Here is a 14,491-nt window from a genome sequence, read left to right as displayed (position 1 = left end):
CTGATTTATAGAAACAAATATAAACTATTATTTAAACATTTTAGATGAGTAAAGGGAAGATCACTGTAAAGTAAACTTTCAGGCCATTCATCTTTTAAAGTATCTTTAAATAACTCAAACCCTCTCCTCAAAACATCTAAGTCTAAATGATGAACTGGAATGAATGAAGATATGGTATGCTTTGTGTGACTTAATAAAATGGTTTTTGGCAGATCTACTGAATAATTTTGTTTCACTTCTCTTATAATTAATATTTGAAAAGAATTTAGACAGACATCGAAGAATGATCCAAGAGAATGTATTTCTGTGTTGCTGGAAATGTGCTTTATCCAAAGATGGCATTATCTGAAAAAATTAAAAAAAAGTATTAGCTGCATAATGTTTAATACATTTCATAGTTTTCAAAATAACCCTGGGAGGCAGAGTACTGTTTTTCAGATACAGACACTAAGGTTCAGGAATAGTAAGTGACAAAAAGCATGAGACTAGTCAATGGCAGAGGGAGAACTTGAACCCAAATCTTCTGATTTTAAGGCTATATAATTAAGTACCACTGCCCTTGTATTCGCTTCCCCATTTCCAAGTGGGAGATTGAAGAGAGGTTGGAGATATCTGGGTAAGGAGACTCCTCGACTGGCACATCACTAGTAATAGAAGTAATGAGGAGCCCCCAGCACTCTGAGTGCTGTTAGCAAAATCCCTAACCTCCCTCCTCCCCAAATCTCATGGCTTTCCGACCAGGTTCCACTATAAGGACTAATCTCCTTCTGTCCCTTATCCCTGTTTACACCAGGGATAGCTCAAGGAGGCCCCCAGGAGCCCTGGATACTAACCCCATATAGCCCCAGGGGCAGAGGGCACCCCACCCAGCCCTTCCCACCCCCCACCCCACTGCTTTCTGTTTCCCTATAGCACCTATCCTCTTATCACTCTCTGACATACATGTCTATCTTTTAACTTGATCTGGTTCTACCCTATAAAATCTAAGCTTTTTGAGGCAGGGGTTTTATTCAGCGCTGTATTGACAAACACATAAAACAGCACTTGACATAAAGTAGGCACCCATTAATATCTGTTGAACAAATGAAGAATAGATGAGTGTTTCTTCCTCTCACATAGGTGTGCAAAGGAAAAGAGCAGAATGCCTTCTAATTCTTATTGTATGTGTCCAGCAAAATGCACCTTACTATTATCCTCTTCCATTTCTAAAGATGATTCTAGAGCATCCAAGGTTGCTGTGGGAAACTAAGTTTGAGCACCATCACCCAAGGGCACGGCTACTGGTCTCAAGAGGAATGAGGTAAGATCCACCACTGCTTCTGGAAAAGTATACTCTATGTCCCAATATCTGTTCAAGCAGCCAACAGATATTTCCAGAGTGCCTAATTTGTGCCAGCCAGTGTTCCAGGGGCTGAGGATAAAGCAAGGAAGAATCAGAGACCATCCCTCTGCTTTCCAGGAGCGTAGGGCTCCCTACGAAATGATAAACACTACACAGGGAAAAGAAGGCAAGGTGTTGTAGAGGGCTGGAGAGGGCTGTACAGATAGGGTGGTTTCTGATGAGTTGATTTTTTTTAATCCTAAATCTAGGAATGTTTTATTTTTGTTTTGGTTGCAAATTTATAATTTTTTTATTGTCCAGCGTATTATGGGGGTACAGATGTTAAGGTTACATATATTTCCCTTGCCCCCCTTCCCCCCTCGAGTCAAAGCTTCAAGCGTGTCCATCCCCCAGTTGGTGCACATCACACTTATTATGTATGTATATACCCATTCCCTCCCCTGCCAACCTGCCCAACACCCGATAGATGTTATTGCTATATGTCCACTTAGGTGTTGATCAGTTAATACCAATTTGCTGCTGAGTACATGTGGTGCTTATTTTTCCATTCTTGGGATACTTTACTTAATAGAATGGGTTCCAGCTCTACCCAGGAATATACAAGAGGTGCCATATCACCATTTTTTCGTATAGCTGAATAGTACTCCATGGTATACATATACCACATTTTATTAATCCACTTGTGTATTGATGGGCACTTTGGTTGTTTCTACATTTTTGCAATTGTGAATTGTGCCGCTATAAACATTCGAGTGCAGGTGTCTTTTTCATAGAGTGACTTTTGTTCTTTTGGGTAGGTGCCCAGTAATGGGATTGTTGGATCCAATGGTAGATCCACTTGTATCGCTTTGAAGTATCTCCATATTGCACTAGTTGCATGAGGAGTTGATTTTGAACAAGGATCTGAATACAGACAAAGAGAGAGAGAGAGAGGTCCAGGCAGAATGAACAGCATGTGCCAAGTCTCTGAGGTGGGAACCAGCTTGGAAGGTCCCAGGAACAGGAAGAAAGCCATGGTGGCTGCGTGGACGAGGCTGGGGAAGAGTGGAGGGGATGAGTCTGAAGAACAAGCAAGGGCTGTTCAGGGACCTGTGAGTGCAAGCTGAGGAGTGTGGGTTTTATCCTGAGTGTGGCGTGAAACCACAGGTGAGTTTTGAGCAAGAAGTGACGTATCTAATGTATGTTCTTAAAACATGACTCAGGCTGTTGTGTGAAGAAGTAAATGTAGGTGGAGCAAGAGAGGGAGCTGGGGGGTCAGTTGGGAGGCCCCTGCTGTACTTCCGGAGAGAGGGGACTCTGGGTGGACCAGGGTGTGTGACTCCAGGTTGATTCTGAAGAAGGCGTTGACAGGACCTGCTGACAGAAGGGATGTGGGACGTGAGGGACAGAGAGGAGTCGAAGGTGCTCCTAGATCTTTGACCATTCTCTGAGGCGAGGAAGATGGGTGGGGCAAGGGTGGGGGCCGTTGGTGTGTGTGTTTGGGGATGGGAATAGGAATTATTTTTTCTGCAGTGGGAAATGTGAGATAACATCACGAAGAGCGGGCAATCTGACAGACATGTCTGGAACTCAGCAGAGAGGTCAGAGCCAGAAATAGAAATGCGGGAGTCGTCAGAACAGAGATGACATTTGAAGTCCTGCCAGTTGTCCAGACTGAGATCACCTAGAGAATATTGAGATTTGGTGTTTCTCAACATTCAGAGGACAGAAGAGGGCCATCCTATGCTTCTTTGTTTTTTATGTTTGAGCACAACTGCTTATAAGTGCTGTCTCATATAAAGAAGACGTTACTTTATAGTGAATGATGTTTAGCACTGGATTCAATGCACGTTTGATGAGGGCCAACCAGCTAATAAGTACATTAAATTTTATAGGTAATATCCCATCTCCTCATTTTGCAGCTGAGGATTCTTTGCATCTGCTGGCCTCCCAGCGGGTTCTCTCTCATCTGTTCTCAGTCTAGTGACACAGGACTGAAGGTTTGGTTGGGGATGGGGACAATTCTTCTCAGAGCTGAGTTCACCATTTGGCTGCTGTCGAGCCAATTCCTCCAATACAGATTTGTTTTTCAAGAATAAAGCCGGCATGTTTATCTCCATCTACCTCTCCACTGATCCAAACTCACATTAGGAATAAAAGGGTATTATTGTTGACCTTTTCAAACTTTAACAGTATTCAGAATAAAGTAGTCATACAAAAAATATGTCAGCACCTTTCTCTAGTCCCACATACTTACCAATTGTGGATATAGAAAGAAAGTATGCCCTTAATGTCTTTTTCATCTTTGATTAGAATTAAAGTTGAAACCAAAGACCTTAAGGTTCAAGTAGAAATAAATGAGGAAGCCATGGCAAAAATCTTAATAAGCTTTTGAGAATACACAGCACTGTATTAATCATTACCTACCTTTGGTTTTAGACCAGCGGTTCTCAGACCTTTGGGTCTCAGGATCCATTAGGCTCTTAAAAATTATTGGCCCAGAGCAGTGGCTCACACCTGTAATCCTAGCACTCTGGGAGACCGAGGCAGGAGGATCGCTTGAGCTCAGGATTTTGAGACCAGCCTGAGAAAGAGGGAGATTCCATCTCTACTAAAAATAGAAAAATTAGCTGGATGTAGTGGTGCACACCTGTAGTCCCAGCTACTTAGGAGGCTGAGACAGGAGGCTCCCTTGAGGCCAGGAGTTCGAGGTTGCTGTGAGCTACGATGAACCACTGCACTCTAGCCAAGCAACAGAGTGAGACTCTGTCTCAAGAAAAAAAAATTATTGATGACCTTATCAAGCTTTTGTTCATATGGGTCATATCTGTCCATGTCTATCACATTAGAAATTAAAATTGAGAAAATTTGAAACTCAAGAAGATAAGCCCACAGTCCATGAAGGGTCAGAGTAATGATGTCATTGCGTATCATACAGCTTCTAGTAAACTCTATTCATTGTACTCTCATGAGAGCATGAAACAGGCAAATAATAGCTCAGTAGTATTATGAAGATAGTTTTGACCTCATGGAACCTTGAAAATATTTGAATACTTTAGGGTCACCAGGCCACACTTTGAGAAACACTAGTTTAGGCTAATAAAGACCATGTATTTACACACCAATTGCCATAGCATTTATGTTAAGTCTATACAGGCATACCTCAGAAAAACTGTGGCCACCTCAATAAAGAAAATATCAAACTAAAGCAAAATACAAGATAGGCAAATTTTTTGTTTTCCCAATGCATATAAAAGTTATGTTTATGCTATACCGTAGTCTATTAAGCATACAGTAGCATTATGTCTCAAAACTGTACATACCTTAATTAAATATACTTTATTGCTAAAAAATGCTAACCGTCATCTGAGCCTTCAGTGAGTCATAACCTTTTTGCTGGTGGAGGGGCTTGCCTTGCTTTTGATAGCTGCTGACTGATCAGAGCAGTGGTTGCTGAGGGTTGGGGTGGCTGTGGCGATTTCTTAAAATAAGACAAGAAAGTTTGCCGCATCACAAGAAACCATTTTCTTTGCTCATCCTTAAGAAGCAACCCCGCATCCATTCAAGTTTTGTTATAAGACTGCAACAATTCAGTAACCTCTTTGGGCTCCGTGTAGAATTCAAATTCTCTTGCTGTTTCTACTGCATCTTTAGTTACTTCCTGCACTGAAGCATTGCATGAACCCTTCAAAGTCATCCATGAGGGGGGTAATCAACTTTTTTTCAGACTCCTATTAATATTTATATTTTGGCATCCTCTCATGAATCACAAACGTTCTGAATGCCATCTAGAATGGTGAATCCCTTCCAGAAGGTTTTTAATTTACTTTGTTCAGATCCATCAGAGGAATCACTGTCTATGGCAGCTGTAGCTTTATGAAATATATGTCTTTTTTTTTTTTTTTTGAGACAGAGTCTCACTTTGTTGCCCAGGCTAGAGTGAGTGCCGTGGCATCAGCCTAGCTCATAGCAACCTCAATCTCCTGGGCTCAAGCAATCCTGCTGCCTCAGCCTCCCGAGTAGCTGGGACTACAGGCATGTGCCACCATGCCCGGCTAATTTTTTATATATATATATTTTTTTAGTTGGTCAATTAATTTCTTTCTATTTTTAGTAGAGACGAGGTCTCGCTCAGATTGGTTTTGAACTCCCGACCTAGAGCAATCTGCCCGCCTCGGCCTCCCAGAGTGCTAGGATTACAGGCGTGAGCCACCGCGCCCGGCCTTGAAATATATGTCTTAAGTAATGAAACGTGAAAGTCGATATTACTCCTTGATCCATGGGCTGCAGATGGATGTTGTGTTAGCAGGCATGAAAACAACATTCATCTCCTTGCATATCTCCACCAGAACCTTTGAATGACTAGCTATACTGTTGATGAGCAGTGGGTGTCAGCAGTGGGCTTAATATAGTCAATAAACCATGTTGTAAACAGATGTGCTGTCATCCAGGCTTTGTTGTTCCCCTGATAGAGCACAGGCAAAGCAGATTTCGCATAATTCTCAAGGGCCCTAGAATTTTTGAAATGGGTCCATGAGCATTGGCTTCAACTTAAAGTCACTGGCTGTATTAGCCCTTAGCAGGAGAGTCAGCCTGACCTTTGAAGCTCTGAATCCAGGCATTGACTTCTCTCTAGCTGTGAAAGTCCTAGATGGCATCTTCTTCCAAGAGAAGGCTGTTTTGTCTGCATGGAAAATCTGTTGTTCAGTGTAGCCACCTTCATCAATGATCTTAGCTAGATCTTCTGGATAACTTGTTGCAGCTTCTCCATCAGCACTTGCTGCTTCACTTTGCACTTCTATGTTATGGAGACGGCTTCTTTCCTTAAACCTCATGAATCAACCTCTGCTAGCTTCCAACTTTTCTTCTGAAGCTCCCTCACCTCTCTCAGTCTTCATAGAATTGAAGAGAGTTAGAGCCTTGCTCTGGATTAGGTTTTGTCTTAAGGAAATATTATGGCGGGAACTTTTTCTTTGCATTCACGACTTGGCTAAGTGTTTGGTGCAAGAGGCCTGGCCTTTGGCCTATCTTGGCTTTGGACATTCCTTCCTCACTAAGCTTCATCATTTCTAGCTTTTGATTTAAAGTGAGCCATGAGACTTCCTTTCACAGGAACACTTACAGGCCATTGTAGGGTTATTAATTGGCCTAATTTCAATATCGTTGTGTCTCAGGGAACAGGGAGGCCTGAGGAGGAGGAGAGAGATGGGGGAACAGCCAGTCGGTGGAGCAGTCAGAACACACACATGAATCAATTTGTTTCACCGCCTTGTATGGGCGTGATTCCCAAAACAATTACAACAGTAACATCAAAGATCACTGATCACCCATCACCATAACAGGTATGGTAATAAAAAAGCTTGAAATATTGCAAGAATTATCAAAATATGACACAGACACAAAGTGAGCACACGCAATTGGAAAACTGGCTCCAATAGACTTGCTGAACACAGGATTGTCATAGACTTTCAATTTGTAAAAAACACAGTATCTGTGAAACACAATAAAGGTAAGCACAATAAAATGAGGTATGTCTGTATTTATTTTATACCTTGTCACCATAAAATTGAGTTTTCCTTTAAATCTGTTACTTAAAAGGAGCAAAGAGGGAATTTTTTTTGTTTTTTTTGTGTGTTTTGAGACAGAGTCTTGCTTTGTCGCCTGGGCCGAAGTGAAGTGACATCATCATAGCTCACAGCAACCTCAAGCTCGTGGGCTCAAGCAATCCTCCTGCCTCAGCCTCCCGAGTAGCTGGGACTACAGGCACCCGCCACCACAGCTGGCTGATTTTTCTATTTGCAAAGAGTTTTCCTACAATATTAAAAGGTTTGTTTTAATCTTCTAAGATTTTTTGGCTTATAATAGTGATACCATGAATGTTGGTTATGGAAATCACATTAGTTAGATCCCGTATTGTAAAAAACCATGATATTCATGTAAAGTTGTATGCTGTTTGTCCCAAGAAGTGGATTTTCCCCTTCACCATCAAACTTGTGAGAAGGGACATCCTAGTTGTGATTTAACTCATCTAGTTCAAGTAATTCAACCAGAATAAGAGATTATGCAGTATTTCTAAGAATTAAGAACACTATAGCTGCGGTCCCCAACCCCTGGGCTGTGGACTGGTACCTGTCTGTGGCCCCTTAGGAACCAGGCCACACAGCAGGAAGTGAGCAGCTAGGAGAGTGAGCGAAGCTTCCTCTGTATTTGCAGCTGGGCTTGCAAACACCGCATAAGCTCCGCCTCCTGTTGGATCAGTGGCAGCATTAGATTTTCATAGGAGCGCAAACCCTGCTGTAAACTGCGCATGCGAGGGATCTAGGTTGCTCTCCTTATGAGACTCTAGTGCCTGATGATCTGAGGTGGAGCTGAGACGGTGATGCTAGCACTGGGGAGCAGCCGCAAATATAGACTCCCATTAGCAGAGAGGTCTGACTGCACAGTAAATGTAATGCGCTCGAATCATCCCAAATCCATCCCCAACATCCCTGGACTGTGGAAAAATTGTCTTCCATGAAACCGGTCCCTGGTACCAAAAAAGGTTGGGGACCGCTGCACTAAAAGCACTCCTCCTTGTAAAAGAGTTATTTTTTTTTAAGTAAAATAAGCACGTAACTATTACAGATGAACTTTAATATACAATGGAGACTCTGAGCTTTCCGTGCCACCCTGTGCCATACTCTCTATAACACTTGCTAAGAGCACTGGGCAGATGTAAAGTCACAGCCACATCAAAGAAGTTAAAGCTCAAATGTGGCGATTCTTTTGTTCCTGAATTAACAATTCTTTGGTTGTATTAAATATGATCAAACACACACACACCCTTTTTTCCCCAAATAAATGAAAAAATACTATCAGTTGCCTCCTTGACTAAGAAGCAACTATTCACAATCAAGATCAGGGGTTCTCAAACTTTTTAAACAGGAGGCCAGTTCACTGTCCTTCAGACCGTTGGAGGGCAGGACTATAGTTTTAAAAAAAAAACTATGAACAAATTCCTATGCCCACTGCACATATCTTATTTTGAAGTAAAAAAAAAAAAATGGGCAAAAACACCCACATGTGGCCCTTGGGCCATAGTTTGGGGATGCCTGATCAAGATATTCATCAGCTCCTCTTCCTCCTCTTGGAAAATAATACCACCACTGCCACACACACCCCCAACCTCCTTCCACTTTTTATTAGTGCTTCTCAGGGGCTTTTTGTGTAATGTTTGTCATCAGAATCATCTCCACTGTACCTCAATTTTGCACATGAAATGTTCGTAAGAGCAACAGAAGTTGGTGAGATAGGAGGAGGTCTCTCAAGTTTTTGTGGTCTGTTGTAATTATCTATTAACAACTTTTCTCAAAATGGGGAAATATCGAGAACCCATCTCAAAAAAAACAAACAAACTATGGTTTCTACTGAACACATTGTTTTTGCACCATTGTAAAGTGGTCCTCAGGGCATCAGTGCTAGCATTACCTTACTCTGCTAAGAATGCAGATGCCAAGGTCCAAACTGGAGCCTACTGAATGAGCCAGCCTGGGATCCTGGACGCACAAGAAAATCAGTGTCTTGGTCTAGAGTAGATCTTATATCAACCAGCCTTTTTTTTTTTTTTTTTTTTTTTGAGACAGAGTCTCGCTTTGTTGCCCGGGCTAGAGTGAGTGCCGTGGCGTCAGCCTAGCTCACAGCAACCTCAAACTCCTGGGCTCAGGCGATCCTCCTGCCTCAGCCTCCCGAGTAGCTGGGACTACAGGCATGCGCCACCATGCCCGGGTAATTTTTTCTATATATATTAGTTGGCCAATTAATTTGTTTCTATTTATATAGTAGAGACGGGGTCTCGCTCTGGCTCAGGCTGGTTTTGAACTCCTGGCCTCGAGCAATCCGCCCGCCTTGGCCTCCCAGAGTGCTAGGATTACAGGCGTGAGCCACCGCACCCGGCCCAACCAGCCTTTTAATGAGCCTTTTACCTTCAGACAGATTGCCTTTAAACTACCCCAGGGCAGCACCTGGGAACCTCTTTCAACCCCAAAAATTCTTTTTTTTTTTTTTTTTTTTTTTTGAGACAGAGTCTCACTCTGTTGCCCAGGCTAGAGTGAGTGCCGTGGCGTCAGCCTAGCTCACAGCAACCTCAAACTTCTGGGCTCAAGCGATCCTCCTGCCTCAGCCTCCCAAGTAGCTGGGACCACAGACATGCGCCACCATACCCGGCTAATATTTTCTATATATTTTTAGTTGGCCAATTAATTTCTTTCTATTTATAGTAGAGACGGGGTCTCGCTCTTGCTCAGGCTGGTTTCGAACTCCTGACCTCGAGCTATCCGCCCACCTCAGCCTCCCAGAGTGCTAGGATTACAGGTGTGAGCCACCGCACCCGGCCAACCCCCAAAATTCTTGCTAAGTTTACTTCTAAATCCCTCCCGTGCATTGTGTAGGAGTCCTACCACAACATCTTACTTTTTGGTGGAAAGTGCCTTCTCTCAGGGTAAACAAGGCGACTCAGTTTGACCCAGGAGCTCCTACTACTGTCAGGAACATGTTCTTGGCTTGTGGTGTGAGCACTGGACTGATAGGCACCGCTGAAGTGCCTCTTTTGAACTCTCAGTAAGCTGACTTGATTGCTTCTCTCCACTAAGCAGTGGGATTCACGCATTTCGTTGATTTCCTCCAGGTTTTGTGGTTTGCTTACTCTAAGAATTTTAATTTTATCACTGCTTTTATTTACAGATGCCATTGTGCTAAGGAACCAATTGTCAAGTGATTCTCGCTCTCCTGCAAACACATGAAAAATACTATCAGTTGCCCGCCAGACTTAGAAGCCAGTATTCACAATCATATTTATCAATTCCTCTTTCTTCTTCTGTAAAATAATGCCAACACCACCGTGCCTCCCACCCCACACCCCACTTTTTACTATTTTTTTCCTAAGTTTTTTCTTTGTCTTTTTTATGTTTTCTTCAGGGGAAAAAAAAAAGGTTAGAAAATGGATACCACAAGAAAATATATTTTGTTTTTGAAAATAATAATATGAACTGGTTTTTGCTTTTAGGAATATTTGTTGTTTCCTCTGATTATAAAAATAATACATGTTCATTGCAGAGTGTTAAGAAAATACAGAAAAGGGCCAAGCATGGTGGCACATGGTTTTAATCCCAACTTGTTGGGATGCAGAGGCAGGAGGATCACTTGAGCCAGGAGTTCAAGATTAGCCTGGGGAACATCGCAAGACCCCCATCTCTACAAAAAAAAAAAAAGAAAGAAAGAAAAAGAAAAGAGAAAAGAAAAAGTAAAGGGACATGACTAATGAAAAGGAACAAGAAAACATGGACGAGAGTTATGTTGAAGAAAAAATAAAAATAAATAAAAAGGAAACAAGGTAATTATCTCTTATGTACTTTTGAGTTAATTTGTATTTTGTTAAAAGCTCATTTTAGGCTGGGCATGGTGGCTCACGCCTGTAATCCCAGCACTCTGGAAGGCCGAGGCGGGTGGATTGCTTGAGGTCAGGAGTTTGAGACCAACCTGAGCAAGAGCGAGACCCCGTCTCTACTATAAATAGAAAGAAATTAATTGGCCAACTAATATATATAGAAAAAATTAGCCAGGCATGGTGGCACATGCTTGTAGTCCCAGCTACTCGGGAGGCTGAGGCAGGAGGATCGCTTGAGCCCAGGAGTTTGAGGTTGCTGTGAGCTTAGGCTGACGCCAGGGCACTCACTCTAGCCTGGACAACACAGAGAGACTCTGTCTCAAAAAAAAAAGCTCATTTTAAAAGTTGACTGCAAATGAAATGTAGATGTCCTAGTTAAACGTTTACTGAGACCACAAAATTTAAACTCATTACAAATTACATGAAAATTGGAGCCAAATAAAACAAAACAGACCCAGCAATAGAGCCTAGTGGTAAGAGCATAGATTGTGAAGTCAGAAAGATTTGATTCATATCCTACCTATGCTACCTACTAACTGTATGACCTTGTTTAAGTTACTTACTTTCTCCAGGCCCTAGGTAAATGAAAATAATGTCCAATTCACAGAGTTTCACACGGACTAAGTGAGTTAATACATATCAAGAGCTTAATACAGCCAACCCTCAATAAATGGTAACTTCATTATATTAATCAGGCACTTTGAAAAAAGGACTTGTTCAATTTGATAAGTATATAGTATTTTCTTGTCTCCTCAGTTACTAATCTGTTTCTCTGCTGTGTGACTACACATTTGGCTGCGTAATTTGTGGGGCACAGTGAAAATAAGAAGCTGGACCCCTAGTTAAGAAACAATTGAGACTTTCAAGAGAGCAACAGCAAAACATTAAGCCGAGAGTGAGACCCTTCTGAGTACCGGGCCCTGTGTGACAGTGTAGGTCACACACCTGTGACACTGGCCCTGAGTGTGAGGAATAGGCCAGTTTCCACAGTGAATTCACTTAGTTTTACGATCTCATAAATGGAGATCGGTAATGTGTATAGCTCACAACTTTGCAAAGAGCTTTGAAACTATTAAGCATGGATATACAGTAGACCTTCATTATTCATGGATTCCTTATTGGCAAATTAGCCTACTTGCTAAAATTTGTCACCCCAAAATGAATACCTGCAAAGAAAAAATTCAAAATTTGGAGTCCAAGCTGGGCATGGCGTAAGCCTGTAGTCCCAGTCACTCGGAAGGTTGAAGTGAGAGGATCACGTGAGTCCAGGAGCTAGAAGCCACACTTGTGCTGTGATTGTGTCACTGCACTCCAGCCTGGGCAAAATATCGAGAACCCATCTCAAAAAAAAAAAAAAAAAAAAAAAAATCAAAGTATGGTTTCTACTGAACACATTGTTTTTGCACCATTGTAAAGTTGAAAACTCGGATGTCTAATTATCTTAAGTCGAGGACTGTCTGTATTCTTCCTAGGTGCAATGGTTCATTCAGTATTTGCTAATTCACTGTTTGCGGTGACTTTATATTAATAGAACATAACTATCACAATAACGAGCATTGACTGCCTGTATAGAGAAAAATATGCTACTGTTTCTATAGGCATATTATTATAAGTTACCTTTAACATACAGCAACCCAAAGCCTATTTGAAGTCCACTGGTGTGGACCAGCCCACTGGGATGCTACCCTGGCGATGGAATATTCTGATCTGTGTCATTCCAAATTTGTTCCAGTCATAGAACCCCTGGTGAAGAGAAGTAGTTCTGGACTCAGAGAGCCCATTTATTTTCCAGCCATGTTTCTCTGGATAAATTACTCTTCCCCTCTGGATATCAGTTTCTTCATCTGTAAAATGGGACTAAAGATCCCTATTCCATTAAGATGTGTGTTTGCGTGTGGTAGATGTTGAGGAGGGACTTGGGATTAAATGAGGAGTGCATGTAAAACTCTTTGCATCGTGCCTGGTACCAAACTATTACACATACTGGCACTTCTTGAGCATCTACCCTGTGCCATGTGCTGCTGTGGGTACTGGGGACAAACAGGTAACTGCTTGTTCCTGCAGGGTTCATTGTAGGTGCCCGGTAAGTGGTAGCGATTTTATTAAAACTTTATATTTTATACGGGGAATTACTTTATTCATATGTCTATTTTCTTAAGAGGAGGAGGTCTCCAGATTTTTAAATCTTCAGAAATAAATGTCAGAAATACAAAAGTCATAATTTTTCTAAGGTTTCCTGACGTTTCTGTGATAAAAAGAAAGAGAAAATATAATTAATTAGAATTTAAAAGAAATATATAAAATATTTATTTTAAAAAAGTCATAATTTTAGGCCGGGCGCGGTGGCTCACGCCTGTAATCCTAGCTCTCTGGGAGGCCGAGGCGGGCGGATTGCTCAAGGTCAGGAGTTCGAAACCAGCCTGAGCAAGAGCGAGACCTCGTCTCTACTATAAATAGAAAGAAATTAATTGGCCAACTAATATATATAGAAAAAATTAGCCGGGCATGGTGGCACATGCCTGTAGTCCCAGCTACTCGGGAGGCTGAGGCAGGAGGATCGCTTGAGCCCAGGAGTTTGAGGTTGCTATGAGCTAGGCTGATGCCACGGCACTCACTCTAGCCTGGGCAACAAGTGAGACTCTGTCTCAAAAAAAAAAAAAAAAAAAAGTCATAATTTATCTGTTTATAGGAATTAGTGATAGAAGGAAAAAGATCGGTGTTGAAGAAATCAGTTTGCCAGGCCAGGGAAATCAATTCCCTGAAGAACTCCATGAAGGGTCAGCAAAAGCACACTAGACCATCCACCCTGAGCCTGGTGCAGTAACTGCGGACCAGTGTAGGGCACTTGCAAAGCTTAGAAGGTATTTTTATTTAAAGAGACCTAATCAGTTGGGCATAACTCTGGCACCTGAGGGTCTGGAGCTGTATTTAAATTTGCCTTTCCTTTTCCCTCATTGCATAGCACAGTAAAAACAACAACAGCAAAAACCAAATTTCCCTTCTTAGAGTGCAACCTGGAGGAAAATTTACTATACCTGGGAGCTTCAGCTTCCTTACTTGTAAAATGGAGCTAATATATCATTACAGAGCTGTTGTGGGGATTAAATGAGATAATAGCTGAAAAGATGTTAAGCCTTATCAGTTGTTCTAAAATGTATAATATTAGTTTAGTTTATAATTCAGAAAGTTATGTGTGCTGTGCCCAAGAGTAACACTATGTCATTATTTTTCAGTGTGATAAATTATTACATAAGAAACCCCTTAGGAATTGGATAATTCTTAAGCACACAATTTTTCATTGCTCAGAGGTTACTCCCCTGGCAGGGATTTCAGGCTGGATTGTAAGGCTGCTGCTACCCCCATTTTCCTAGGCTTGCTCCAGTTTGCTACCCACTCTGAACCCCATCAAGATTTTACTTCATCTCCACTCTAAGGTTTTAGGCTATAATACCAGGCATGCACCGTTGTGGCCAACTATGTGAAATTGAATTTAAACTGTTTAGTTACATTTCAGGGGAAGGGAGGGCATGATTTAACTTGTAATATATATTAAATTTTAAATTTTGCAATAATGGAGGCCACTTTCTTAATATTAGTCACTCCCCCTTAAAAGCATTTGCTAAGTTAAGTGCAGCTGATCCTGTATGATCTGAACTGCTAAGTGAAAAGCTTTTCTCGGTAGTGAGGGTGTTCTAAAATAAGACATAAGGCTTGGAGAAGCTCGGATCTAGAGAAAGAATAAAAAATGT

The 14,491-nt window shown here is 41.7% G+C and overlaps 1 protein-coding gene across 1 annotated transcript; it reads right to left on the bottom strand.

The window, feature by feature from the left end:
* Window positions 1-282: 282 nt before the first annotated feature.
* SPATA45 (spermatogenesis associated 45) lies at window positions 283-12,495 on the bottom strand. Its single transcript, XM_075997005.1, has 3 exons — window positions 12,360-12,495; window positions 9,770-10,084; window positions 283-345 (listed from the first exon to the last, which is right to left on the bottom strand). Exons 2-3 carry the CDS (start codon window positions 10,044-10,046, stop codon window positions 326-328), a joined length of 297 nt encoding a protein of 98 aa, XP_075853120.1. The 5' UTR covers window positions 10,047-10,084; window positions 12,360-12,495; the 3' UTR covers window positions 283-325.
* Window positions 12,496-14,491: the final 1,996 nt, after the last annotated feature.

This window comes from Microcebus murinus, chromosome 23, assembly GCF_040939455.1.
Source record: "Microcebus murinus isolate Inina chromosome 23, M.murinus_Inina_mat1.0, whole genome shotgun sequence".
Taxonomy (NCBI): Eukaryota; Metazoa; Chordata; class Mammalia; order Primates; family Cheirogaleidae; genus Microcebus; species Microcebus murinus.
The sequence above is the reverse complement of the archived record's forward strand: the minus strand, read 5'-3'. Positions and strand labels throughout refer to the sequence as shown.